Here is a 26006-nt window from a genome sequence, read left to right on the forward strand (position 1 = left end):
GGAATTTAGAATTTCACTAAGAATAGGGTATGGACCATGAGCAATGTAAGTGCTGTAAACTGTGGAATGGGGGGAAGTTGGAGTATATGAAAAGTTTTATGTAAAACTGTTGGCTCTGCTGCTTTACTGTGGCATGTTTTCCATAATTCATAACGTCTTGACTCAGGTTCATTTGCAAGGTTGTATTTCTAAAATAACTAATTCAGATACAATATTGCTCCTGGTTTTTTAAATAGATGTTTATAAATTTGGTTTATCTTTTAGAGCTGGCACAGTATGTATAGATAGGCTTATTTTTCGCATTATTTTTGATACTTGAAATTCAAATCTCATCTTCTGATGACTAAATAAGTAACAGTGGAAACCAAGTGTACTAAACCTTTAGGGATGTGAAATGAGCAAAAATTTTGAATTGTGCTACCTCTGAAGGGAAAGGTAGTTCATTTTGCCTTTATATATAGTAAAAATAAAACCTAATTGATTTTCTTTATAATTTGTTCATAGTATTTAATATTATGATATTTAAATATTCTTACAAATTTTGGTTTCTGTTTACTGGAGAACTCTATATTCTATGTTAGTGTGCACAGGTTGCAGTCTAACGCAGTCTGCAGCCCAAGATGATGCTCATAGGACTGCTGTCACTGACAGAGTTCAGAGACCTGGAAAATACAGTGTTCATAACTTCTGTTAACCATTTCATAGAATCATAAGACGGCACTTTAAAGATCACCCAGTTCCAAGCCCCCAGCCATGGGCAGGGACACCTTCCACTAGACCAGAGTTCCAGCCAATCTAGCCTTGAGCATTTCCAGGGAAGGGGCATCCACAGCTTCTCTGGGCACCCTGTTCAGTGCCACACCACCCTCACAGCACAGAATTTCCTTGCCTAAACCTACTCCCTGTCAGTTTTGAGCCACTTCCCCTTGTCCTGTCACTACATGCCCTTGTAAATAATCTCGCTCCCTCTTTCTTGTAGGTCCCCCTGGAAGGCCACAATTAGGTCAGCCCAAATCCTTCTTTTTCCAGGCAATTTCATTTAATGTCTGGAAGAATGATACTAATTCCCTGTTGAGTAAGGAAATACGTGATCTTCTGTTTGATTTCTGTTATGTTTCTGCAGTGGCTGGGAGTGTGATGCTTTGAAATACGTTTGCTTATGCAGGGCTGACTGGCAAGAGCTTATAAAGGAAAACATACTTTATTTCTAATGAGGGCTCCATCAGACTTCCATATTGCTTCAAGGTTTAGCTATTTATGCATTCAGGCAGAAGTTTACCTTTATTTCTATTACTGCTATATGTATTGTCTTCTGACGTGTTAATGTTGGTTTTTTTTCCAATAGCACTATGCACGTACATGCTAAAATCTAATATCCAGTTCTCTTCTTTATTAAAAGTCTTAATTCAAAAGGTTTTGAATTGTGCTTTGAATTCTCTTCATGTACTTTTCATTCCAAGGATTCTTAGTATATTAGCACTCTGTAAAAATGAACAACTCATTAGTGACATTTTTGTGTTTCCTTTAATCCAGCTTTCCTCTCATGCATACACAGATATTCAGAAAATGTGGGTTAAAAATGGAACTCTTAACTTTCTCCGTCTGTCTGTAACCTTCCATATTCTGTCGTCAAGACTGATACAATCTCTTTTTAAGCAGATCATTCATTTTTCAGGTTTTCAAACTAAAATGATTTTTCCCGCATCAAGGTTAAAAAATTATGTCTTCATGTTTCTCTTAGCTTTCTCTAAGTAATGTCACTAAATTTCAGCTTTACAATGTCTCATTTATTTAATGAATATTTTAAAAACTGTTACTCGTATTTTCAGAACACTTTATTGGATTACTCTTTATTTCCAGGGTCTATAACTGCTGCCATTTCTATCCTTGGAAAGTTTCATCTCTGGATCAGTGACATAGCTTCATTTTTCCTCCCAGCTAACTTCTTTTCTTACGAGTGCAGTAAGGCTGCATGAGACTGTAATTAATTTTAGCGAAGAATAAATAAAATGGCCTCTTTAATATGAGTTGCTAGTAGGGGCCACTTGGATGTCTTGAATGTACAATATTCATGAGTATGTATTTATTATTTCCCTTTCCTCCTTCAGTCTAGCCTTCTCTCTAAACTGTGGTTACATTCATGTACTTTATTAAGATTTGATTTTATGTCCTGCAGAGCTCACTTGTGATTTCCAGAGTCCACACAAAAGTAGCATTTTATTTATTAATGTATTTCAGTTTTCTAAAATAACTGTGAGACTTTACCACACCACTTAATAGTCTGACTAATACTATGCTGCATTTTTTTAATGAGTGAATGTGGTAAAATAAGATTAAAAAGTACTGAATTCTAGTTCAAGTGGATTAGCAGTTCTTGTTTTGAACTTGTTGGCATTAGACTAAAACATTATTAATGAGCTCAGTGCTTAAAATAAGTGGCTTATAGTAATGGGCTCATTGAGTCTTAAAAGAGTTGTTGCTGTCTCTGCATGTAAGGGAACAAAAGATACAAAACTGTTGAAGCTGGAGCATATTTATTCTCCCTTAGATTTCAGAGCTTCTGTATATTACCTCGTACAGCTGAGCTCAGTATTTTTAGTGGATGAACTGGAAAATTATGTGTTGTAGTACTATTGAAGACCACTGATGATTAAGAATGTTGAGAGGACAAGCTGCTTGCTGCTTTATTTGTTGTGTGATTTCATATTCACAAATAGAATATATCTGGTAACAGTGAGAAGCTGCATTTGGAAGATCTCAATCTGTTAATTGGTAATACCTGTAAACAACTGGTAGGAGTCCTCCAAATATGTCTGTCTACAGTTCCTGCTCTTCTTTTTGTAGCTTCCAGGCTGACCCCAAAGAATAAGTTTTGGAATACAGTTGAATAATTTTTTTTCCTTATGTTTTTTGTTACTCCTATCTTTTATGCATTATTTGATCTTTTTGCTGGAAGAGACTGAAATATTGCCATGCTTCTGTTATCTATAGCTATGGTCATAATTAATATGAAAAACACCAATGTACTATGTCTCAAATCCAGTATGAATCCTTGGTCTTGTTAATTTAATCTGTTGTGAATTCATTTTTCAGGCCCAGAAGCTTGGCTTAGCATGCACTAGCTAGGAAGAAAAAAGTCTGTGCTTGACCAGCAAGATATAGGCTTTGAAAGTTATGCAGATTTCTCCCTCTTGTGGGGAATGTAAGGATGGATGATAAAGGCTAAATCTGGAGGCAGAGTACTGTAGGCAAAGATAGTCTGCTAAAGTAGCCTATAGTCTTGCCCTGCATTCCCATGGTATGAATATTGAACAGAAGGGGGAATCTTAATGCAATCACGTCAAAAATACCCCCTTAATAGCAGAGCAAAGCCACCCTCATAGGGTTTATGAGCAAGAGCTTTCATAACCAAACTACTTCTGCGACATGTAGTGCTCTCAGGCAAGATGTGCTTGCACGAGCTCACCATGATTATCTTTAGTCTGGACCTCAGGTCCAGACTTTCCATAGGTTACCTGCTAGTGATTTGACTTGTAAAACTGGAGACGGCCTCCTGTGTAATCTTGCCTCCTTTTCAGAAAGTTGAAGAGAAAAGCAGTTATAAACGAAAGCAGTATTTCCATTTCCTTCAAGTCTAAAGAGTATAATTCTGTTTTCAAGGACCAAACCTTCGGCAGGTAACCTCAGTACGTCCTCTGTTAATCTGAAAGGTAGATCACCTTAGCTTTGCTAAATGACAAATTGTTGTGGAGTAGTTTTTGTATTTTTAAAAATATGAGAAGCCCAGTATTTATGGCTTAGTAGCCACAGGCAGCAGCTTCCTGATCCAATAATTTGTTTGTCTACACCCCACCTTTGCTTCCATTTAATCAAGTCTTCCTGAGACTTTAGCCTGGCTTTGTCTACTTCTTTATGTCTGCACTTACCTTTTTATAAACAGGGGAAGGATCCCCAAGACCGAAAGAGCTGATGAAATGTTAGAAAGGCCAGAGTGGTTCTCAATATAGAAGTAAAAGCATGCTGAATGCTCACTTTGCTTCTAGTCGCTGTCATTAGAAAGAAAAGAACACTAATTCCCTAAACTAAAATTTTCATACAACTATTTTTAGAGCTATTGAATGTGAATGGCAGGAGCTTTCTTCTGGTTTTTATCATTACCTCAGGTGGTTCCAGTTGTGCTGGGAAATACTTTTGAAATACTGTGAAAATTGAAATACACAGGAGTACTGTCCAGCTTGCAGTTGATTTAGGGCTTTAGTAGTAGTAACTAAAAAGTAGCCATTAACTTACTGTTTGTAAGTTGCATGTAAAAACAGCTGTGCTTCAGAGATTAAAAAATATTGATCTAGAGTGAATTGAGCTTAATTTGTATGTGTTTTGTATGTTAATTTGTGATGGTCAAACAGAACCACTTGCAGGTCCAGCAGAAGCTGCATGACTGCTCCAAGGATTTCTCTGCATATGTTATGAAGTAATTATCTAGTATATGTTTCTGTGCTTTAAGAACATTACTCATGAATAAAATAATTATACTTTGTGATGTCAAGTATGATGAAGAATAGAAAGACTCAAAAATCTAACCCAGGTTTACTAAGTAAGGAGCATTATATTAGCAAGCCTTGGGTTGTGGCTGTTTTGAGATTCATGACATTTTGGAGCTACAATATAGGTTCAACATATTGTATATTTAGGTGTTTAAACACAAGCTCAGAATTTCTTTTTGCTCCCAGCCAATGTTTTAGAGATTTTGGTGGACTTCTGTTCTTAACTCTGCAGTCCTTGAAGCTATAACACCTTAAACATCTACTGACTTGTATCTATTCTCTCACCCTAAAGACTACCTCAGGGCAGTGAATTCTGCATGCAGTCTTAGAGCACAGGCTGGAAAAATGAATGTTGGTTTAGACTTTCTTAGCTAAAGGTAAAGGATGTCTGCTTTTCTGGGTGGGATTTATTTCATGGAAAAGGACATGGATTTGTTAAAATAGAAGATGGCAGTTTTTTCACTCTGGGACTTGTTGGCTTATTTTCAAGGCTGTAATATGTCATCAACCTTCCATTCTTCCTCCCTCATTTTTTGTTGATGTTACATTAGCAGGACTGAGTTTTGTGGTGAAAGGACTTGAAATGTGAATTTGACATTAATTTGTTACTACAGTACTTAGACAAGTACAGATAACTCTAGCTTTGCAAGGCCATTTCTGAAAAAGGTTTTATAACAAATCCTTTGCTTTCCCATTGGGTATTTTAAGTGTGGTCTACTTTGATTATAGAAAGAATCAAAAACATGTAGATAGGAAAAGTTTACATTAAACGGAAAATGGTATTGTCCCGCTATGTATGTGTGCGTGTATGTGTATTTGAAAAATTAATCTTTTGAAGTACTGATTGAAGACTTTCCCCTCTCAAAATTACAGATGTTGATAAGGTTCTTCCTTTCTGAATAGCCAGAGGTGCAACAGATCTGGTATATTTCCAGTTGGCAGTTTCTTTCCTTTATTCTCAAGTGGTTTGTCTGACTGTTATGATCATCTTTTTCCACAGTGGGATTGAAATGTTTGCAGTGATGTCATACAGGAATTCCCCTTCATCCCAAATCACTGTCTGCAAAGTAAAAATATTTTCAATGCTAATGCAAACTAAAAAAAACCCATAGTAAATCAGTTCAAACTTAACAGAATAAACTTAAAGATTACTCTGTTATTGAAAAGTGATGTTGGAGATTCATATAGCTTAACAATTTTTGTCTTCGATATAACCTGTTGATACTAGTATTGAGAAGAGTTTCAAATAAGTCAGGAATTACATTATTTGTTTAATTTGAAAAGCTGAAATATGATTCAAGTAACTTATACCTTGGTTGTGTAGACTGATTCAGAATCTTTCTCAGGCAAGTGACTTCAATGCAAGCTGTCATTTAACCTTCTGTTCTGCCTTCTCCTTTCCATTCCCCTTTCCTGCCAACTGAAACTCCATTCCCCTTTTATACCAACTGAAAACTAAAACCCTATTTTTTTGTTCATTAAGGAAATCCGTCATAAGAATCAGGAATAGACTGATAAATGGAAATCTCCCTGAGCCTGAAGATAAACTGCTCAAATGCTTTCATTGCATTAAAAGGGAGGGGAGAATAGGTGACTGTCAGATGACAATCACCACTGAGAGAGTCCCTGGAGAGCTACCTCAGGGCCTTTAAGTGAAAGAGTTACTGCAGAGAACATCATACAGGAAGGCATCCAAAGCAGAGAGAGGTTTTTATTTATCAGACAAAGGGAATAAGGGCTCTGATATTGCTTCTCTGATGCTACTCCAGCAGGAAGCTGCCTCTGGGGAAAGAAAATGATAACACATTCTGACAACACTGCAGGAATATCTGGTGTATTTCAGTGCTGTAGGATTAATTTAATTACAAAATGGTTTTGTTTCTGTGATTGCAAATTGAGTGGATTTACCAAGCTTTTCTCCTTAGATCATAGGAATGATTATATTATTGGAATGTGTTTGGGGTTAGTTGACTGGATGACACGTGAATTTCAGGTGGGAGGAAATCAGTGTCCTGCAGATCATGTTGATGTTGTGTATCAGGACAGCGAGAAACAGTGCAGAATTTAACATGATTTGGTGAAAGGTTGAGACTCCAAGAGACAGAGTTTAGGTTTTGTTTTGGTTTTGTTTTTTGGCATTTTTTTATATTTTGAGCAGACTTTTTCCCTAAATACTTTAATGGATTTTTTTTTCTGTTCTATATTACATTATTTTTTAATGAACTTAAGTTTCCTGAAAGTTGTCTTTTTTTTCCCATTCTTTTAGCCAAAAGTGCTGCACGCAGCTATTCTGAAGATGCTGGTTCTAGATGGTGAATCAGTTTATACTTTGACTTCTCATCCTATTTTGCTGCTTATAGCCAGGATAATCCTTGTGAATTCAAGACACAAACTCACATCTCTCCAGGTAAGAAATATGTGACTAATGACTGTGACTACCAGCCACTGCTTAATTGGTTCTCTTGTTCTTCTTTTCTTCCTACCTCATTGAATCATTCTGACTTCCCGTTTCTTTTCCTGTAGCTCTGAGGTTCTTCCCTCTAACAGTTAGGACAAAGTGATTGCCATTGATCACAAGCGTCTTCTTAAAGATAAACTATTTACTCACTGTCTTCCCCAAAAGAGAGGAAGGGTGTCTTCATTAGACACCTTAAATTAAATTAGAAAATTTAATACAGCCAACTTTATCAAGACACATACTTTGTGATATTATTTGTTGGGGATAAGCTGGGAATGTCCAGTAACGCAGCTTACGTGTCCTATACCCTTTTCAACAAGCTTTTGGATACTGTTAACCATTACTGTATGAATTCTAACTCTAAATCTCTGTTGTGTATGTGTGTAAAAAACAAGCAAACATGGTGAAGCACCTCTTAGAGGGTCTGTATCTCCCTTGTAGTTTGGCAGAAGCCTGGTAGCAGGGCTCTCTGGAAGTGGGAGACTTTTAACAGCAGCAACTTCTCTTTATTGAATTCTAGTTGAACAGAATTTGGCTAGAGATCAAAATGCCACATGGCCTCTCTTTATGCTTGGCTGACAACTTCCATTCCCAGCTGGGTCTTTGTATGAGTGATGAATTAAACTGTGTGGGAGATGTTGGCTGTACTGCATTTCTGGAAGCCAAGTTCTTCCATCGTTTTCCCTCTTATTCACAGATGAGTGCTGTGGAATTTCAGCAACTGAGTCAGTCAGGGAAACAGAAAATGTACCTGATATAGAAAATTCCCCTGATGGCTCCCCTAAGAATGACATAATGGAGAACTTTACAGGGTTGAGGTTGAATTATTTTTGTCTACATTAAGTTTGAATAGTAGTTCAAAGGCAACAACTGATAGGAACTACTTTCATCAACAGGTTGATGTAGCAATTAAAGCTTGCCCTTCTTTTTCTTTTCTTTAGCTGGATTCAAAGGTGACCTCTTAATACTTTTGCTGCTTTAATAGTAGTGCACATAAATTTAAAACATGGTAAAATGCTTCAAATGTATTATCTAAAGCATTAATAAAGCCCTGTATGCTACTTTACATGTAAGAGTATATGCTTAAAAATAATCTGTCAAGTTTTCAACTTGGCTCCCAAAAAACATTGCTGATAGAATATTGTACACAGCTCAGCTGGCTTATGTGAAATTTTAAAAATATATTCCCATTGATTCTATAATTTCTAAGTGGTAAGTATAAGGCCTCAGGACATTGTATCATTAAACTGGATACTCCATTGTGTGGGAAAATTAAAACTTCATTGTAAAAAGCTAAACTCAAGTAATTTGAAACTTGTTACTTAAATTGCCTTTAGGTTTCTAAATAAATGATGAAATGTTGGGATCTGACCTCTTTCATGAAGCCTGTTTGTGTGTTTTATTCTGTCCAGCTTGATATCAAAAGTCATCTTTCATTGCTCTTGGAAATAGATGCTATTATTCTTTTTGATAGTTCCTTTCTAGGGACATTAGAATCAGCTCCATGTAATTAGTTCAGATGTTTGTGCTTGAATACTGCACAACCCTTAGGCCAGTCTGAAGCATACCTGCATAAAAACTTCAGAAGATGGGTGTTTCTAAAGCAATCAAACATCTTTCATAGAAAATGATTGTTGTGCTAGCAGCACCAGAATAAGCAGCGATCATAAGAGCCTGTGGGGAGGTGTGCTCTACATTCACAGATTATAATCTTAAGTATAATTTTTAGACTAGAGTATTAAAATTAACTTTTCCATGCACTTTCTCCTGTTGCAACTAGAGAAGAGGTTAAGAGAATGTGGGGAATTTATGCTTTGTGTACAAAGGTTTCTAAAATCAGGTATTTCCTGGGCTGTGGTTCAGCTCTGCCTGTAGAGTGATTGCTTAGTTCAGTAAGACCTTTGCCTTTCTGAAACTCAACATACAGACATTAGGACTTTCGATTGTGATTGTAATGTGTTCTCAAGAGCAATTCTGCTCCTATTCTGCCTCTCTCAGGCTCATTTATGCTGCCACCTGAAGAAATAAAAAAAGGTTAAACAAAACAGGAAAAAATGCATGGAAGGATGACAGTGGATTATCAGAAATACTGAATGGCTTCCATACATACAGTAACTAAATAGTTTAGGACTCTTCAGGCTGGAAGATTGCTGAAGAATGAGATCATGGCTTTCTCTTAAAATAATCTATGTGACGCAAAAGAAGATAAGTAGGAAACATCTGGATTTTGGGTTTTGGTTTTATTTTTGTCTTTTTTTTTGTTACAAGAGTTAGGAGCTATGAAATCAAAGTGGCAAGTGGCTGCTCCAAAATAAGTGTATGGAAGTATGCCTTTTTTCTGCTGTTCACAGCTTTTCTTACCAGATGGTGGTACTAAAGATTTGCAGGGTTCAAAGAGCAGTTAGAGAAATTAATAGAGGCAAAATCCATCAAACCCTTGGAGCACTGTAGAACTGCCTGGATATGTTCATCTTTATGCTAGGTTATGGTTGTTTTTTATAATAAATCAGCTATTTTAGACAGGTTTGTATTTTTTAGAAACTAGATTTGAATAGTCCACAAAATCTATATTTTAAAACCACTTTCATTTTTTTCTTTTCTTTTCTTAAAGTTCTGTACTTGTTATAAACTTGAAGTATCCATATTTTCTTTCAGACTTTACCTTGGTGGACTCTAAGATGTGTAAATATTCACCAGCAGTTGTTGGAGGAGAGATCACCTGAGCTATTTACTCTTGCCCAGGCCTGTATAAAACAAGGTATATTCCTAATTACTTGTTTTATTGGCTTGTAGCATCTCTTTTAAGATATCATAGGGGAGGGAAATTTGTAGTCATAACTCTTAAAATGCATATCAGACACTTAGGGCACTGCAATGACTAGAGAGGGAACAGAATTTCGCTTAAGTTGCCATGGACTTGTAAGGCACATGCTATTTTTCAGCCTCTAAGATGAAAATATGATCATAGACAAAGGTTTTTTGACTGTGACTTGTTTTGAGACTCGTGGATATGGTTCTCAGAGATAGATGATGTAAAATACACCTGAATATTTAGTGAGTTTCTTTCTGGTAGTTTCTGCTACCTCTTGCCAGTTTGTTTATTTTCTCACTGAAGCCATCTGCTATTTCAAACAAGTACCTTCATATTCTGTAAAATAAGTACTTTAAAGCCTTTTATTGTCTTTGAGTAAGGCTTGAATAACCTACTTGCTTGTCTGTATCAAGTTCTCAGGAAAATTTTGTGTTAGTTACTAGAGAAAAAGACCTTCAGATTCAGGAGAAATTAAATTTTTCTCAAGTGTTAGGTCATTATCATCACCTGACTAGAAGACAGCTGCAAGGATTCCCTGCTGTTCTGAAGCAGCATTATGCAAAACCAATGGGACTCGGTGCAGTTTCCCATCCCTTTGGCCATGTGCCAGGCATGGTATGGGGTGCCAGAAGGATGTCATAAATTTGGGATATCAGCACTTCTGGGCCACTACATCAGTACTAGTAATGATGTGAAGCTTTCCTCAAAGGTCCTTGAAGTCTCAAAGTGCCTAAACCTATCAAGCACTGTGAGTAAATGGTATTTAGGCAGTGGTAAGACTGCTTCTCCATGTGCCATTTGAGTTCATCCTATGGCTTTAGCACAAGTAATCTTGTATTCAGCTCATTGAAACTTGCTAGCTGTGGAAAATCTGGTTGTAATGCATGGTTAAACACTATACCTGATTTTTTTTTCCTTTGAAATGATATTGTCACTCCATTCAAAAGTTGTGTTTTTGTGTGATTTCCACTTGTACCTGCATGTCCAGTATTTTTTTTAATTACTAGTTTGTGGGTTTTTAAAAAAAAAATTTAAAAAGTTGTTACTAGACAGGATTTATCTATGAAAATTTTGATTTAGTGAATTTAAAAAGTTATGTAAAAGCTATATTCAGACTTAGCAGCTTTCTATATTAAGTGAAAGGTTTTGAGGTTTTGAGTACTTTAACAAGTACTAACAGAAAAAAAAAAAGCCTAGGAGGTTTAAACAGTAAAATCTGTTTGTGCTAGATTTGACTCCCAATCTCTAAATAAAAAAAAAAATTAAGAAATCAGAGAAAATGTTTAAAAAATGCTTGATAATACTATTTTTTTATAGTAAGACTTTTTAACACCATTAATAAAGCTTATTTGAAAAATTAAGCATCCATTAAGAAGCAGCCTCAATGCTATAACTGGGTAACTAGTCCTTTTTAAGTATTATGATGCTATAAGCTTTTTTGGAATTCTTATTATCTACATATTTTTGCAAAATGCAGAAATAAAACATGAAACAAAAAACCCACTTCCATTTAAGACTAATCAGCATGAATAATTTTCAACCTAATGTCTGTATTTGCAGGAATATTCTCTTGTAACTTACTGTACTTTGATAGAACTTAAATATATAAGAAATACAGATGCTTTGATGTTGAATGAAAAAATGTCAAGTCTTCTTTGCTAAAGACTTCAGATATGTTCACGGAGGTTTTTTTCCCAGTTCAGATGGAGAACATGATCTTTATCACTCAGGAAGTTAATAATTATTTAAAAAACAAACAAACAAAAAAAACTCTACATACAAAAACCAACCAAACAGAAAATGTCTTTTGAATCCTAAGCCACCATTCAATGCTTGATCTGCTGTTGAAACACTCATTTCAAGCTTTCTACTTAAGGGCTGGGTATTAGCTCAATATTTTGTTCCTATGTTCTTTAGAAGGTGCAATACAATTAGAGTTGTTTATTTTCCACAGAGGTGCTATTTCCCATTTCTGCTTTGCTGTTTAATACAAGCAAAGATTAAACTTTTCTTTTTTTCTGGTACTAATCCTTAGATATAAAACTTGAAAAATGCTTTAAATCACATATATCTTCTATACACTGTCAGTAAATTTTTAAATTTGTGAAGGTGTAAGGAGCAACAGACTTTCTCTCATGGTATATTAAATGTATTTTTAAAATACCATTCTCCTGAACTGCATTCTCATCTCTTTTCTTTTTCTTAACTTGCAGTGGCAGAAGCAGAGGCTTTGTTCACAGGTGGTGAAAGCTGGCACTTAGCAGTTCAGTTCCATCTTGAGTCTGCCTATACATTTTTGTTTTACTATGAATATAAAAAAGCTAAACACTGTTTCAGTATGGCTAAAGACATAACAAAATTGCAGATTAACCTTACAGGTAAGTTTTGCTTCTAAAGTCTAAGATGATTGGTTGGATCAAAGTACCCTATGGCTTGTTGGGGTTTTTTGTGACATATCCAAGGAATAAATAACTGTACTTGATGTTTAACAGGTAGGTCTTACTTGTATTCCAAGATTTAGTATTGCTTGGAAGAGAAATATAACATCTAGTTTAAAAATAATTCCTGAATGGTTATTTGAGGAGTTTGGGTATTATAATCCTTCATTATAGGGTTTAATGTAAAATTCTATGTCTAGTTGCATCTGCTGGTGTCATGATGAATGTTTTTTGTTTTGTTTGTTTGGAGACACTTATAAAAGTCTCTGCATGATGATTCAATGTAGTCTTTCACCTTTTGTGCCACTAGCCTAGATCTACCCCATGTAAATAGCTTTTGGAAGTCACTCCCAGGGCTGGTATCATCACAGAAAATAATAGGGAGGTTAAATTTCTGACAAACAGAAATCACAAGGATTCAGTCACTATGCAGACTTTATAATTATCCTTTCAGAACCTATTCTGAAGTGTCAGAAAGATCAGAGTGCTGCTCCTAAAAATTTTACATGTACAGATATTGATCTATGGTCTAGCTGGTCCTGCTAGGCAATCAAAATGACATAAAATCACATATTTTCTGTGTGAGAATTTATGATTGTACCTGAGTAGAAATGCAAAAAGTCTTTATCTATTTTTTTCTTGTAGACTTACTAGTAGAAAGCACTAAGGAACTGAAACTTGCAGCTTCCTTACTTATTATGTCCCTGTATGTCACAAGGCTCATGCTCCTTCATATCTAGGTTGGAGCTGCAGGTAATCCTGTTTATACCATGAATAATTTCAATAATTTAATTAAAAAAACTCCAAGCCATTAGCAGCAAAAACAAACAAACCCTAAAACACACAAAAAACCAAATAAAAACCCAAAGAAACACAAACTCTCAGAAATTATATGTAACTCTGTGCTCATTTATTCAAAGGTTTTAAAAGTTACTTTGAAAGATGTGTAATGGAAATAATATATAGTAGTTTATATCTGAAGGAAATTATACATTTCAATTGTTCCTACCCTCTTTTCCCTGTATGCAACAAAATCTGTGCATGTGGTGTGTTCCAAGTGTGACATTTATTGCCAACTTGGTATTATAAAGTATTTTTCTTTAAAATGAGTAAAAAATTTTCTTGGTCTTTTAATTAAAAACATCAGTACCTATGATGGTACTCTAGCTATAAAAATGCAATTAACTAAGAAGAAGTAAAATCAAAGAGATCGTCTTCATACTGGATTTTTTTTTCCTTTAAAGGAGATATTCAGATTTTGGATTAATAATTTCCTTAAACCTAGCTTAGAAAAAACCTTCTTGTTTGGAGAAGGCAAAAAAAGATTGGAAGCAGTGGAATTATTTGTATTTTTTATTACTTTACCAAGAGGTTATGATAGTCCCAGAGAAAGATTATGGTGATACAGTGTCTTGGAAAAATGTTGTGAAACTCCTAAATGTTCTGTGGTTTATCTCCATAAATCTATTAACATAGTTATGTCTAACCTGAAGGCAAATGAACTGAACTGAACATGTGGGAATTGTTGGCATTCTAGACAAATTCATTTGACATGCATGTTTGGGCTAAATGGGAGGAATGTTGCATCATCGAAAAAGACTTTGGTTTAATGTAAAAATCCATTCTCTAGCAAAGAGGCATTTTAAGGCTTTTGGGAGGGATTTCCTTTTTAGGAAAGGATTTGAGGAGGTTTATATGCATTAATAGTTGTAATCCTTACTAGCTGAGTATTGTGTTACAGTGTGGAAGTATATATTGTTCTTACAACAGAGATTTTAGGACCAATATTTTCCAAAGTTATTTCAGTAATATGTGAATAAATCATGCTTGGTTTGTGTACACTTTTAAGTCCCATTAATCCAATTATGTATTGTGTTCATCTTTTATTGAAAAGCATCATTATGCCCCTCACTATGAGTCATAACCATCAATAACTTTACAAACCAATTTCCAATATCCTTCTTGCATATAAATTTAGTGAAGAGTAGTAATCCAAAATAAATTTAAGGTCGACAGATCTAGAGGATCTGTTGAACTAATTGAATAATACTGAACTCTGAGATCTGTTTATTCTTTTCATACCCAGTTGCACATCTCTGGGAACCTGTAATACAAAACAGAAAGTAAAGTTCCTGTGTAGATTCCTTTTACTTTGTGAGGATATACCATAGAATGTTAAGGGTTGAAAGGGACCTTAAAGATCAAGGACAGGGACAATTCCCAGTACATTCAGGTTTCTCAAGGCGTTATCCAGCCGGCCTTGAACACTGCCGTGGTGCTAGTGGTATAAACCAACCAAATTTGTTCTCAGCTTTAACACATGTGATACATGTTTTTCAAGTAAAAAACAGTATTTTGTCCCTGTAATAGCAAGGAATTCTTAGGTTTAAAAAATGGGGTGGGAGGTATGAGAGCATAAACAAATCACAATTTCTGAGTGGTAGTAAGCAATTTTATTGGTATCCAGAATAAGTTTGCAAGTGTTTCCTTCAGCTGTTTAGGCAGTAAGACATAACAGGAAGTGAATTACAGCATAGTGATTTTCAAGCAATTTTAAAATAGAGACTTGAATGCCACTATGTAAAATTAGTATGAATCATTAGCCAGTATTTTGCTCTGTGTGACTCTCTGCAGTGTGCTGTGTGATTTTCAAAGTGATATTTTTACAGCCTTTTTCATTTCTTCATAAACTCTTTCATACAGAGCTTTTCCACTAAAAGGGGTAGTTGGCAGAAAAGGAGAAATCAGTTTAATTTCTGGCTTCCCATCTCATCTCTTTCCACTTTCAGGAAGAAAAGTGTGTGACTGCTATTTCAGTCTCTCTGCTGGATGAGGCTTATGGACCATGGCCTCATCTTTAGGCCTTTGTCACATGAGCAGTCAAGCACCTTCACCTCAAAGATTTTATACACTGAAAATTTTTCAAAATTATCACAAAAATAAGAACTTTATTTCATCTTAACTGGTTCTGCAAGAACAGCAGATGGATTGCTAACAGTGGGTTAGCTCTCATTCCTCCATTTTACATTGTCTTAGCATTGTATCACAGTAATAATGAACAAGCAAACCTTCAAATATTATAGAGTAATTTTTAGCTCCATTTTGGCTCTGGTTAGGAGCTAAAATTCTGTTATTTAAAGTTACTGTCCTGAAATTACTCGTTTATTTCTCTACATTTTGCAAGCAAGTTGCTAACAGAAGAGGAACGGATGTGTTTTTCCTTACAATTTGGTGTCAATGTCAATTACCCCTTTAAAAACTAATAAAAATTGTCAGTAGGTCCAATAAAGAACTGAAGAAGCAAAACTGAGTGGAGTTTCACGTTGTGCATTCTGAATATTGGTTAGTTCATTATGGAGCCTTCACTGGTTTGCTGTTTCACTCATTCCCAATATTACTTTCACTGTATCTTGCATGCCATATTCTGGTAACATCATGTCTGTGATCGTTCTTCAAAGGATCTAACTCTTCAGATGAAGATTTGAAATATTTAAAATGATGGCTTGTAACATATTATGGGATTTTTATTTGTATAAATGTCTCCGTGTAGTCACTAACTTCTAGCAGGCGAATTGAACAATTGTTTCTGGTTTATTGCTTGGAAATAAGCAGGGAAGTGATGAAACTTGATGGCTATGAATTTTCAAAATGCTGGGTTATGGGGAATTTAATTAAAAGCAGCTTTGCAATACCTATATAGCTGTGTTTGTGTGTTTGTAATGTATTACTTTGTATGTTTGCTGGCAGTGGGAGCACTGCAAAGAGATAAAGCAGAGGCTAACCACTGATAAATTTTATAGGTTAATTCTCAATGTATTTCTCTATTTTTTCTGGGGTTTTTTTGGTAGTAACTCTCTAGCATACTGTTGGATAACTGGTTTTTAGTGTTCATTAATATAAACTTATTTTCTGTAGGTGCTTTGGGGAAGAGGACGCGATTTCAGGAAAAATACGTTGCACAGCTTATTTTGGATGTCCAAAGAACGGATGGATTCTTCCTTCCTCACAGTGAACTAAGTCCAGCTCCAACACCTCTAGAAAGTTTGACAATAGTATGTATCTGAGAAGAATTGTTTTAATTTCTTAAAATGCAAATGTTGCATTGTCTGAGGCTTTTGTTGAGTGTCTGCTAGGGAAAAGTGTGTTGTGCCTAGAGAAACTTAGCTGGGGTTTTTGAAAGTCCATGGAAGAACTGTGGGGCTGTAGTTTGTCTAGTATTAAAGGACATGGGGCAAAACAACATATAAATGTCTGCAAGACAGATGTGGCTACTCAACTAAGAGCATGTTTGCAAATATGATCTTCTACAGTTCATGCATTAATTTTTGGAGACTAAGAATGATGGAGCTAGGAAAACAGGTGAGAGGCAGATTTTCAAAGTAGCCTGCAAGGCATCACAGGATTTCAGAGATTCCTGTGGACTGACAGACGTATTCAGTTACAGTGCAAAGATAGGAAATTGCTCTGCTTATTCCTGTGGCATGATTTATGTGAGTAGATCCTACTGATCTTAAGGGTGTGCATGATGACTTCAATTATAAATTGCTTGAGAACCACTGTATTGATTTAGGATGGCATTTTTCCCCCATAAGGAGATTTAAATTTATTTGAACTTTTTAAAGAAGCCAGAGATGAATTGAGCCATTATGGTCCCAAGTTTATACTTCAAGTAGGAAAGCCTTTATTAAAAGATATTGTGCCTTGGTAGACTTCCAGGTCAAGCAGGGATCTTAAGCAAAAAAATTGTCAATACTTCTCTATTTCTAAATTGAATGCATAAATATCTTAGGAAACTAATCTAGATTTTTCTATTTTGCCCATTACCACTTCCTTGGTGTTGCATTTGATTTGATGAAATAAGGTTGACTACATGTGTCACAACTTAGTCTTATGGTAGAACTACATATGGCAACCCCTTATAGGATAGTGAGAGCTCAGGGGAGGCTGCCTGGTCAATGTCACACTTAGTTATAGACTTCAGTTTCAACTTACCTGGAACTAAATGATGGGATGCATTGTTCTCAGAGTTCCTAACTGGGATATTGTTTGAGTGTTTTTTCCCAGTTACTCACAAATTTCTGAAGTATTTGCTCCCAGGTCAGTTGCTGTGAAAGGAAAGCCTCAGGCTTGAGGTGATGCATAAGGACTCTTGATATGAAGCGGTATGTTACAATAATTTGATCAGTTTTAAACAAAGAGCTGTTTTTATGTTTTGAGGAAGTTCTTTTTATATCTAGGAATGGAAGTCACACTTTAAAGCTCTGCCATACAGTTACAGTTGAGTTCAGTTGATCAATATTCATAGTGAAGCTAAAGTAATTAGTATGATTTATACAAGTTAGATTTTTAAAATTATTTAGGCCTGAAGGAGGAAATTGTAATTTATGTTACACCTGATGAAGTGTCATTATACTAGTTCTAAAATAATTTTCCACTGGAAGTGGTAGATAATCCTTCTATAGTCTAATATAGTAAGAGAAGAAAATTATGGTAATAAATTTGACTTTAAAACTGTGAATATCTTCCTTATCCTCTTTAAATAAAAACTTATTTTCTTCACATTCTCTGTCAAATCACAATTTTCTTTCATTTGTGTAGTGATAAAATACTGTTGATGAATGCATGTAACCCGCTTCAAAGCATTCCTGTTTGCTCTTTGTTCTTCTGTGGACCTTCATTTTGACCTTGCCAACGGAAGATATGAATGAGAAACAGCTACTACTGGGACACTGAAGGGAAATTAATAGGAAATTTGAAAAACTGTTAATATAAATCCATTATCTGTTTTTAATAGTTTGTAAAAATTACTACGGGTAACTAAAAACCAGTAGTATGATAATTGGTTTCAGGACCAGTTGTTTTGGTTTGGGTTTGTTTTGCAAGGGAAGAAGTAGTATTACAGCTGCTTCCTCTTTGCTTGCAGCCAGGGAAATATTTTGTTGTTTTCCAACACAGATTCTATGAACATGGTAATTTACACTTTTGAGACATAGATTCTACTATTTTCTTCTTCAAGTTAAATAAATAATAGACAGTGAACTACCTGTTTTTTTGTAAAACAAAAGACTCTTTAAATAAAAGTGTGTTCCAGAGGAAATTTTATGGACAATCACAGGTAGTTGTCCAGGAGCAAATGTTTTCAGAACATGCTGGCTTAGTGAAGTCTTTTCAGTTTCTGTTTTTTTTTAAATTTATCTTTACTGACAGAAGTCATGGCTTATGTAGTTGGGTTTTACTGATACTTAAACAGAAATCCTTAAATTCCCAGATGTCCAAGGTGGCTAGCCTGAAAACCCGCATTAATGACCATAGCATCAATCTGTTTCAGTTGTCTGTACATATATAACAGAGGATGAAATTGTTGCTAATTCTGTGAGCAACAGGTTGAAAAGGAAAGATGCCTTCAGGCTTATTTAAATAGAAAATTGATATTAGCTAACCTTAGAGTTGCTCTGAATGCTGTTCCTCATGCATAAGAAACAGTATATTTGTAGGAGAACTGTTTTGGGTGATAATTCCTTGTACTGGTTTCATTACTTAGTTATTCTATTATAATGGTAAATTACTTTCCATTGTGCTTTACATCACATTCTTTAATGGTAGTATTATCCTTTTTCAAACAAGTCTATATTTTTTCATATTTTGAAGGCATAATTCTATCTATTTTAAAATATTCTTTTTTTTCTTCCAACAGAATTATGATTTAAATGATGACACAGTGCTTAATGAGATAAAATTAGCAGATGCTGATCAGTACCAGGTACCTGATTTGTGTGCAGAAGAGCTTGCTGTAATCCTTGGAATATGGTAAGTTCGTTTATGGTTACTTAAAAAAAAAACCAAACAAACAACTGCATGAATCATTGTTACAATGAAATAATGAAATGGTGAGTTGATGGGACTTTTTTCCTTCCTTATTATATAGTCTGGCTAAAAGGCTAAAAGATTTGCATTACAGATGGATACCATTTTCAGTTCTCTCACAGTGAGCTTTAGTGTCCAGTTCAGAATTTCAGCAATATTTCATTAATAGCTATATTGTTGTTTTATCTTTAAAAAGCTTTATATTCTTTGTGCTTCAGGTTAATTATATTTCAAATATCAGCTGGCATTAGCTACCATACAGCGATAGCACTTTGGTGAATTTTGAAAACCTGTTTCTGATTCTGCACTTGGCAGCTTCCTGTGAGGATCAACCATCAAGCAAAACAATGCCCTGCTATTCACTGAAATGGGAATACTTGTATAAATTCAGTGTCCATTGCTAGTTAAAAGCTATAGTGTTGGGGACTCTCCACGTGTTGAGGGATGAGGCTTGACTCCATTTCAGAAGGCTGATTTATTATGTTAAGTATTATATTAAAATGCTACATTAAAACTATACTAAAAGAAGAGAGAGATCAGAAGGCTACAACAAGAATAGAACAGAATAGAATCCTGTGACTGCTCATAGCCTTGGCACAGGTGGCCGTGATTGGTCATCAATGGAAAACAATCCACATGGACCAATCATGGATGCATCTGTTGCATTCCACAGCAGCAGATAGTAATTGTTTACATTTCTCTCCTGAGGCTCCTCAGCTTCTCAGGAGAGGAAAAATCCCAGCAAAGGATTTTTCATAATATCATGGCTACACTATAGTATAAAGTCCTTGTGATTTTGCACCTTGGTTTTTTTCCCCTAACTTACAGAAATTATGTGTAAGTAGCATAGGAGGTTGTGATTTTGCACCTTGGTTTTTTTCCCCTAACTTACAGAAATTATATGCTACACGTAAGTAGCATAGGAGAACAAAAGGCAGGCTTGAGGTCTGAGGATCCAAACTTGTGGCATCTAGAAGTATAATATAGTCAGTCAGTGACTTTGGTGCAGTGTTCACCATCACTGACTGTCAAAGCGCTTTTCCCATCTATGAATTGCAAAATGATGGAATCTATTTGGTCCAGTTTGAGGACCATGTAGTGAGGAGTGGGTTGGCATAAATTCTTAGTCCACACTCTGACTCAAGTCAAGGCAAAGCCTTTCTCTTCCTGAGAACCATTTTCATGAGGACTTCATTTTGTAATGCAGTATTGTCTTATGTTCAGGTTATATAATCCTTCCTGTTTCCTCCCTTCTGAAGGAAGTTTTAATTTGCCTACTGCTCTTTTTCTTTTTATTTTCTTTTTTTTAAGGGTCCAATTTGAGTTTTACATTGGCTGGCTGCACAGTAGGTTTCTTGATCACAGTGTTTGACTTTGAAACCCTCACTGTCATGTTCTGAGCAGTGGCTAGGAACCATATTGACTGCCAGTTGTGTGTATATATGAGTTTGGCAAGACAAAACTAAAAACAACCAAATTCAGTGTTGCTTCCCTATAGGAATGGTAAATGCCATTTAGTGGGTGGGATAACATTAAGCGACTGAAGCTGTCTCAGTCAGAGATGGAGAAAAGAATTGAGATCCAGCCATGTTGCAGAAAGGGTGTTGTAGTAGGGTGCCAGCTTTGAGAATTCTTCTTGTAACAGAGTAGAGTTAAGCTTGGATTGCTGGCTGTACCCTTGGTGTTCATACCAGCTGTTGGTATGTCAGTTTGTGAGGAAGCATAGACATGTTAAAGCATTTACCATTGACTTTTAAACAAAACATTCTTCTCAAGCCTTCTTCTTCAAGCCTTTAATGCATGAGGACTGCAGTTCTGGAGGGTAAATGCTTCATTTAATAATTAATAAGTTAGCTTTAGAAATCCTATAAGCTGTTTAATTTTTAATAGCTTTAGCAATGTTCTTTAATGTTTTTCATCTTTCAAAATCAAGTTTTTGAAAGTACGTAGTCATAATCCAGAAAGTGATGCTTTGATTGCTATTAATTCCACTGTTTCAAATATGGGTCATTAAGTCCCAAAGTTTGTAACTCATTAGTTAAGCTGGATACTCTATCCATTAGGCTGTCAAGGTAGACCTGATTAATCAGATTTAAGAACTGGTTTTAAGCTACTGACAATTAGCTTTGCCGTTTTACTAGAAAATACTTTTTTCTGCTGCACAGTATATCTTACTCCAAGGTTCTCTTTAATCTGTCTAAAGAATGTCAGTTTATAATTTTTTTCTTTCTCTCTTTTATTTAAATAAACTCCTTAAGACAAGATTCAAGAGCGGCAAGAAAATAGCATACAAAACTGTATGATATGATGATTAGTGACTTTTCTTCATATTGTTATGAAAAGATCCCTCATCATACATCTTACACAGCAGATTCTAAATTCTACTCAGATTTCAGCTCCTGAAATTCTCTGGGATTAACTGGTTTATCTGTCCTTGACACCAGAACAAATACAGGTCATAGAAATTAAATTTTCATAAAGTAGTCTGACAAGAACTAACATAGTCATTAGAAATGCTTAAATCTAAGGTACAGTTCTACTGTAGATTCAGATGCAAATAATAACTTTAAATTTGATTTGATTCAGTATGGAAAATAATTAAAATAATTGAGTTGTTCTCCTGTCTTTCAAGACTTAAATTTCTGTACTTATTTTTCTTCAAGCTTTGTAAATGGATGTGGCAGAAATGGAAATCAGATCTATTTTAGCACTGTTTTGATCTGGAAGAGCTGCATCTGTGAGCTTCAAAAAGCTGTGACAAAAATTGATCTAGAATAAGAAGAGGATTAATCCTTCCTGCTTGAATCAATTTATTTTTAGGATGATGAAAAATAAGTTCCACTTTTATCAAAACTTAATTATCCCTTGGTTTACCTGTGCTTTTCAAAAACTATGGTCATGTCATTTAGCATTCTGGTTGCCTAACTGTTGTTGAATTGGTATAATCCTTGATATTTTCTAACTGCCATTTTTTCCTCTTTCTTTTTCTTTTTTTTTTTTTTTGTTGTCTCCCTCCCCCCATGCATAGAGAAACTTGTTTACCTGAAGTCAGTTGACTTGAGTTGACTACATCCAGATAACTAGAAGTCTGTCTGCTAGCAGCTGACATTAGATATGGAAAAGATGTTTGCCTGAAGCAGTGAAATTCTTTGTGACTTTCCTGTTTGCATGAAAATTTTCACAAGGCAGGGAAAAACCAGTGAGCTATATATCCATAAATGGATATAGATATTTATCAGAATTTCTTTCCTAGCAATGTTACCTAAAACTTTCAAAACAGTGCACCAACAGCATAGGGTTCTTTTTTTTTAATGCGGGGAGATGAGGGAAAATGTATTGAAGTAATAGTTAAAAAACTTTACTTTATGTCCTTGTGGCCACAGTCAAATAGCTCGCTGAAGCTGATGATATTATTATAAACATCAGCATAAATGGTATAAAGTGTGTGTGGAGCCTCCATCATGGGGAGGCAGGGGAACACACTAGGTAACAATCTGTCTGAAGAGGTTGCAGGAAGAAGAGCTGGAAAAGCTCTCATGCCACCTTCTAGAAATTGTTGTGAGTAATCTGTGTGCATTTAAGTAGAAGGAATCATGCTTAAATAATCAAGCAAAGTAATCTCCAAAGTAAGTTAATTAGTGTAGAGGACATAATTTCAGTCTGTAACCTATTATCACAATAAGTATCTCTGCAATTTTAGCCTAGAATATGAAGCCTGCTGCAGAACTTAGTGTGATAAGTTTGGGCTTATGTATATAGCCATTATATGGGTTTGGTGGTGATCCATCATCTGTGGTACAGATTAGGATATAGCCATTATATGGGTTTGGTGGTGATCCATCATCTGTGGTACAAATTAGGATATATTTTCACTTGGTATCTTTGGTTTTAACAGGGAGCTTGAATTACAGCTTATGTTGGTTTTGTGCAATTTGGTGATATCTCTTGTAGTACGTTTGTAAATGTTGGGGAGCTGTTGTATAAGGAAAACATTCACCCACACAGAGTTGTACGCCAGATTTCTTTATCATCTCTCAAGCATATCCAACTCTCAATAACATAATTTTAATTCTCACCTCTGTGTTTTCTTCTGATTTTCCCCCTGTGAATACTTCAAGGTAATGGTAATGCTGGTTAGTGAGAGATGGACACCTGTGGTCATGTATTTTGAGTGACTAGGAGGGTGTTTGTCTGAGATTACCCTTCAGCACTACTTTAGCATTAGTACTTTTTTGATTTGTGGAATCTGCATTCGGTTAGTTGTAGGATTTTAACTCAAAACAGATCTCTGTAAAAGCAACCAATAGATATTAAACGTTTTTTAGGATTAGTGAAATTGTTATTCCCATAAGCTTAAACCAAGTAAAACATTTCACTTGAGGGTGGTGTAAAATATCTTAGTGCCCTAAATAATTCTTTATTTCTGTGTTTTCTAGGTCTAGGTCATTTTCTGTACATACCATGCTCCCATTTGTCATTTCCAAAATGTCCTTCAGATTTCTGCAAGTTTGAAAAATGTGTTCTGAATAATGTTATTCTAAAGATGAAATCAGCATTGTTTTATTTTTGTCTTCTCTTTACAGTGTAGACTTTCAAAAGAACAATCCAATACACAAATTAACTGAAGAGGAACTTCTGGCTTTTACTTCAGTAAGTAACTTACCTGGCGCTTAATAAACATTTTTTCACTTAATATTTAAGTACCAAGCAATAATGTGTCAGTCACACTAATCAGGAAACTGTTTGTAAACCAAATTTGTGTTAGTAGTCAGATGTTTCATTAATTTTTTCTTATTTCAAGAAATTAAAGTATGCTGAATTTTAACATTATTCTCAGCCATAATCATGCAGGAAAAACTTGACATCTAAAAATATAATTTCACCTCAAAACACATACAAAAAATTTTCATGTGTTTAAGTTTTATTCACTATATGAATTATAGCGTAATATGTGACTAAATAATTTTACAGCAAACTGTTCTTGTGACATTAGTGTTGAAGGTGCTTTTCTTTAAACAGTATTCAAGAACTTGAGTTCTAAAGCAATTTTCACTTTATTTTGTCAGATTTATTCAGTCTGTATCAGGTGTTCTGCTTAGACATGTTTCTTCCCAGTTCAGTGGCTGATTTGATGCAGAACAAATCTCTAACTTCCAGTGAAGCTTTGAAAATTCTCAGAATTTTTATGTAATTATTTTTTATTATTTTTTTACTTAGGACACCATTTGCTCCTGCCCTGATCTTTTCTGCTTTTGTGGGGTTTTCAACATGAGTTTAGATGGGAGGATGTAGGGGGAAAGGCTTGTCATTTTTTGCTTACTTTCCACAATGTTAGGCTTAAGTTTGGGTGCAGGAAAGAGGACTTGCTCTCCTACCTAAGCCTTCTAGTAAGAGACTATATTGCTGTAGTCATCTGAGAAAGTAAATTATGGGATCTCAGCAAAAATCCCTTGGATTTCACTTGAGCTAGAATCTTACTTCTTACAGTTGTAGTTATGTGAAAAGATCAAGGACAGTAATCTAAGGTTAACTGTGGTAATGTTTGGCTGAGAGTTTTTTGTAAAAGGAGGTTGTATCTGTAAAAAAAGATAATCCCAATCTTACTAGATAAATGTAAAATAGGTTGGTTGAAAAGTACTGTTTGTTTAGGTCCCTTTGCTAATACAGTATATGTAAGAGGGGATGCATGAGGGAACTGAATGAATTGCTATAAAACAGTTTGGGTTTTGTAGATTTTCTCTTTGTTGGTACAATGATTGTAGTGCTGTTATTCCTCATTATATAATTTCTGAAGTATTTTGTTTTGAACTGCAGTTTTGTTCTTTGTTGTTTTGCCTTTTTTTTGTCTCCTCTGAAAGGTAGGAATAGAGAGTAGGAAAAAGTTGAAATGTAGAAAAAAATGAGACTGTCGACTCTCCTGTTGTAGTAATTGAAGTATCCAATAAGAATATTAAAGAATGATGACCATTACAGGGGAACAAAAGATTACAGAAATAATAAACACATATAAAGTAAGGAAATGTGCATGTAAAAGAAGCCTGTAGGAGGGACACCAAACTGGTGGACTGAGAACTGTAAGCTTTTTTCAAAAGTGGTGAACTATTACAATACAATTTTCCCTCCAGAAGTAATGTTAATACAAATGTATGAAGTTTCAGGACATGCATCTAATTTCATTAAGAGAAACCCTGCCATTTTTGTTGTTAAAATAATGTTAAAACAGTATATAAAACTACAGAAGTAGGGTTTTCTGTGAAAGGTTGGAATCTTGCTTCTCGTATTTTATTTCCAGACTCCGTGGACTATTTTTGTATAGCTCTTGCTTCAGTCTCCTCACTACTACTATTGTTTGCATCATTATTGGGTGGAAAACCAGTCTTTATATACCTGAATCTTGAGATAACTTCTCCATTTATACTATCATTTTTATATTAAATGCAATGATAATGTGATAATAGAATGTCTTTAACAAAATTGACCCTACTCCTGTGGTGGTCTACTTTCAGAATAATGAAAGTAGGTATGTGGTTTTAACTGTTTTAACATTTGAGTTTTCCAACATTTAAATATTTTTAAAGTTTTATAGCAGAGTAGAAAAAGTCAAGGTAGGCTGTGCACTAGGGAAGAGATAATCAGCCTTCGTGTCGTCCTTTATCTGACATTGCTTGACAGATAACCTGTTAGATCAAATGTAAGAGATCTGTTGGGTGAATTCTTCATCATGATGGGAAAATCAAACTGCATTTTTCTGCCATCTAGTGGCTGGTCCCTCAAAAATCACAGGACAGCTGATTAACTTAATCTTTAATTATTTTATTACAATGATTATGGGAAGCTTATGTTTTCATTTATTTTCTTATATTTTTATAGAGCTGTTAAGTCAGCTATGG

At 35.1% G+C, this 26006-nt stretch overlaps 1 protein-coding gene across 1 annotated transcript in view; it reads left to right on the top strand.

Annotated features, from left to right (window-relative positions):
- The window catches only part of TTC27 (tetratricopeptide repeat domain 27), a 113994-nt gene that overhangs the window by 9647 nt on the left and 78341 nt on the right, over positions 1-26006 (top strand). Inside the window, exons 4-9 of the mRNA XM_041477271.1 lie at positions 6811-6951; positions 9658-9760; positions 12028-12192; positions 16168-16304; positions 18947-19059; positions 23700-23766. Coding sequence (XP_041333205.1) covers positions 6811-6951; positions 9658-9760; positions 12028-12192; positions 16168-16304; positions 18947-19059; positions 23700-23766 — 726 coding nt within the window. The remainder of the gene's footprint in view (positions 1-6810; positions 6952-9657; positions 9761-12027; positions 12193-16167; positions 16305-18946; positions 19060-23699; positions 23767-26006) is intronic.

The sequence above is a fragment of the Pyrgilauda ruficollis genome, unplaced genomic scaffold (assembly GCF_017590135.1).
Source record: "Pyrgilauda ruficollis isolate IOZ18807 unplaced genomic scaffold, ASM1759013v1 scaffold4, whole genome shotgun sequence".
Taxonomy (NCBI): domain Eukaryota; kingdom Metazoa; phylum Chordata; class Aves; order Passeriformes; family Passeridae; genus Pyrgilauda; species Pyrgilauda ruficollis.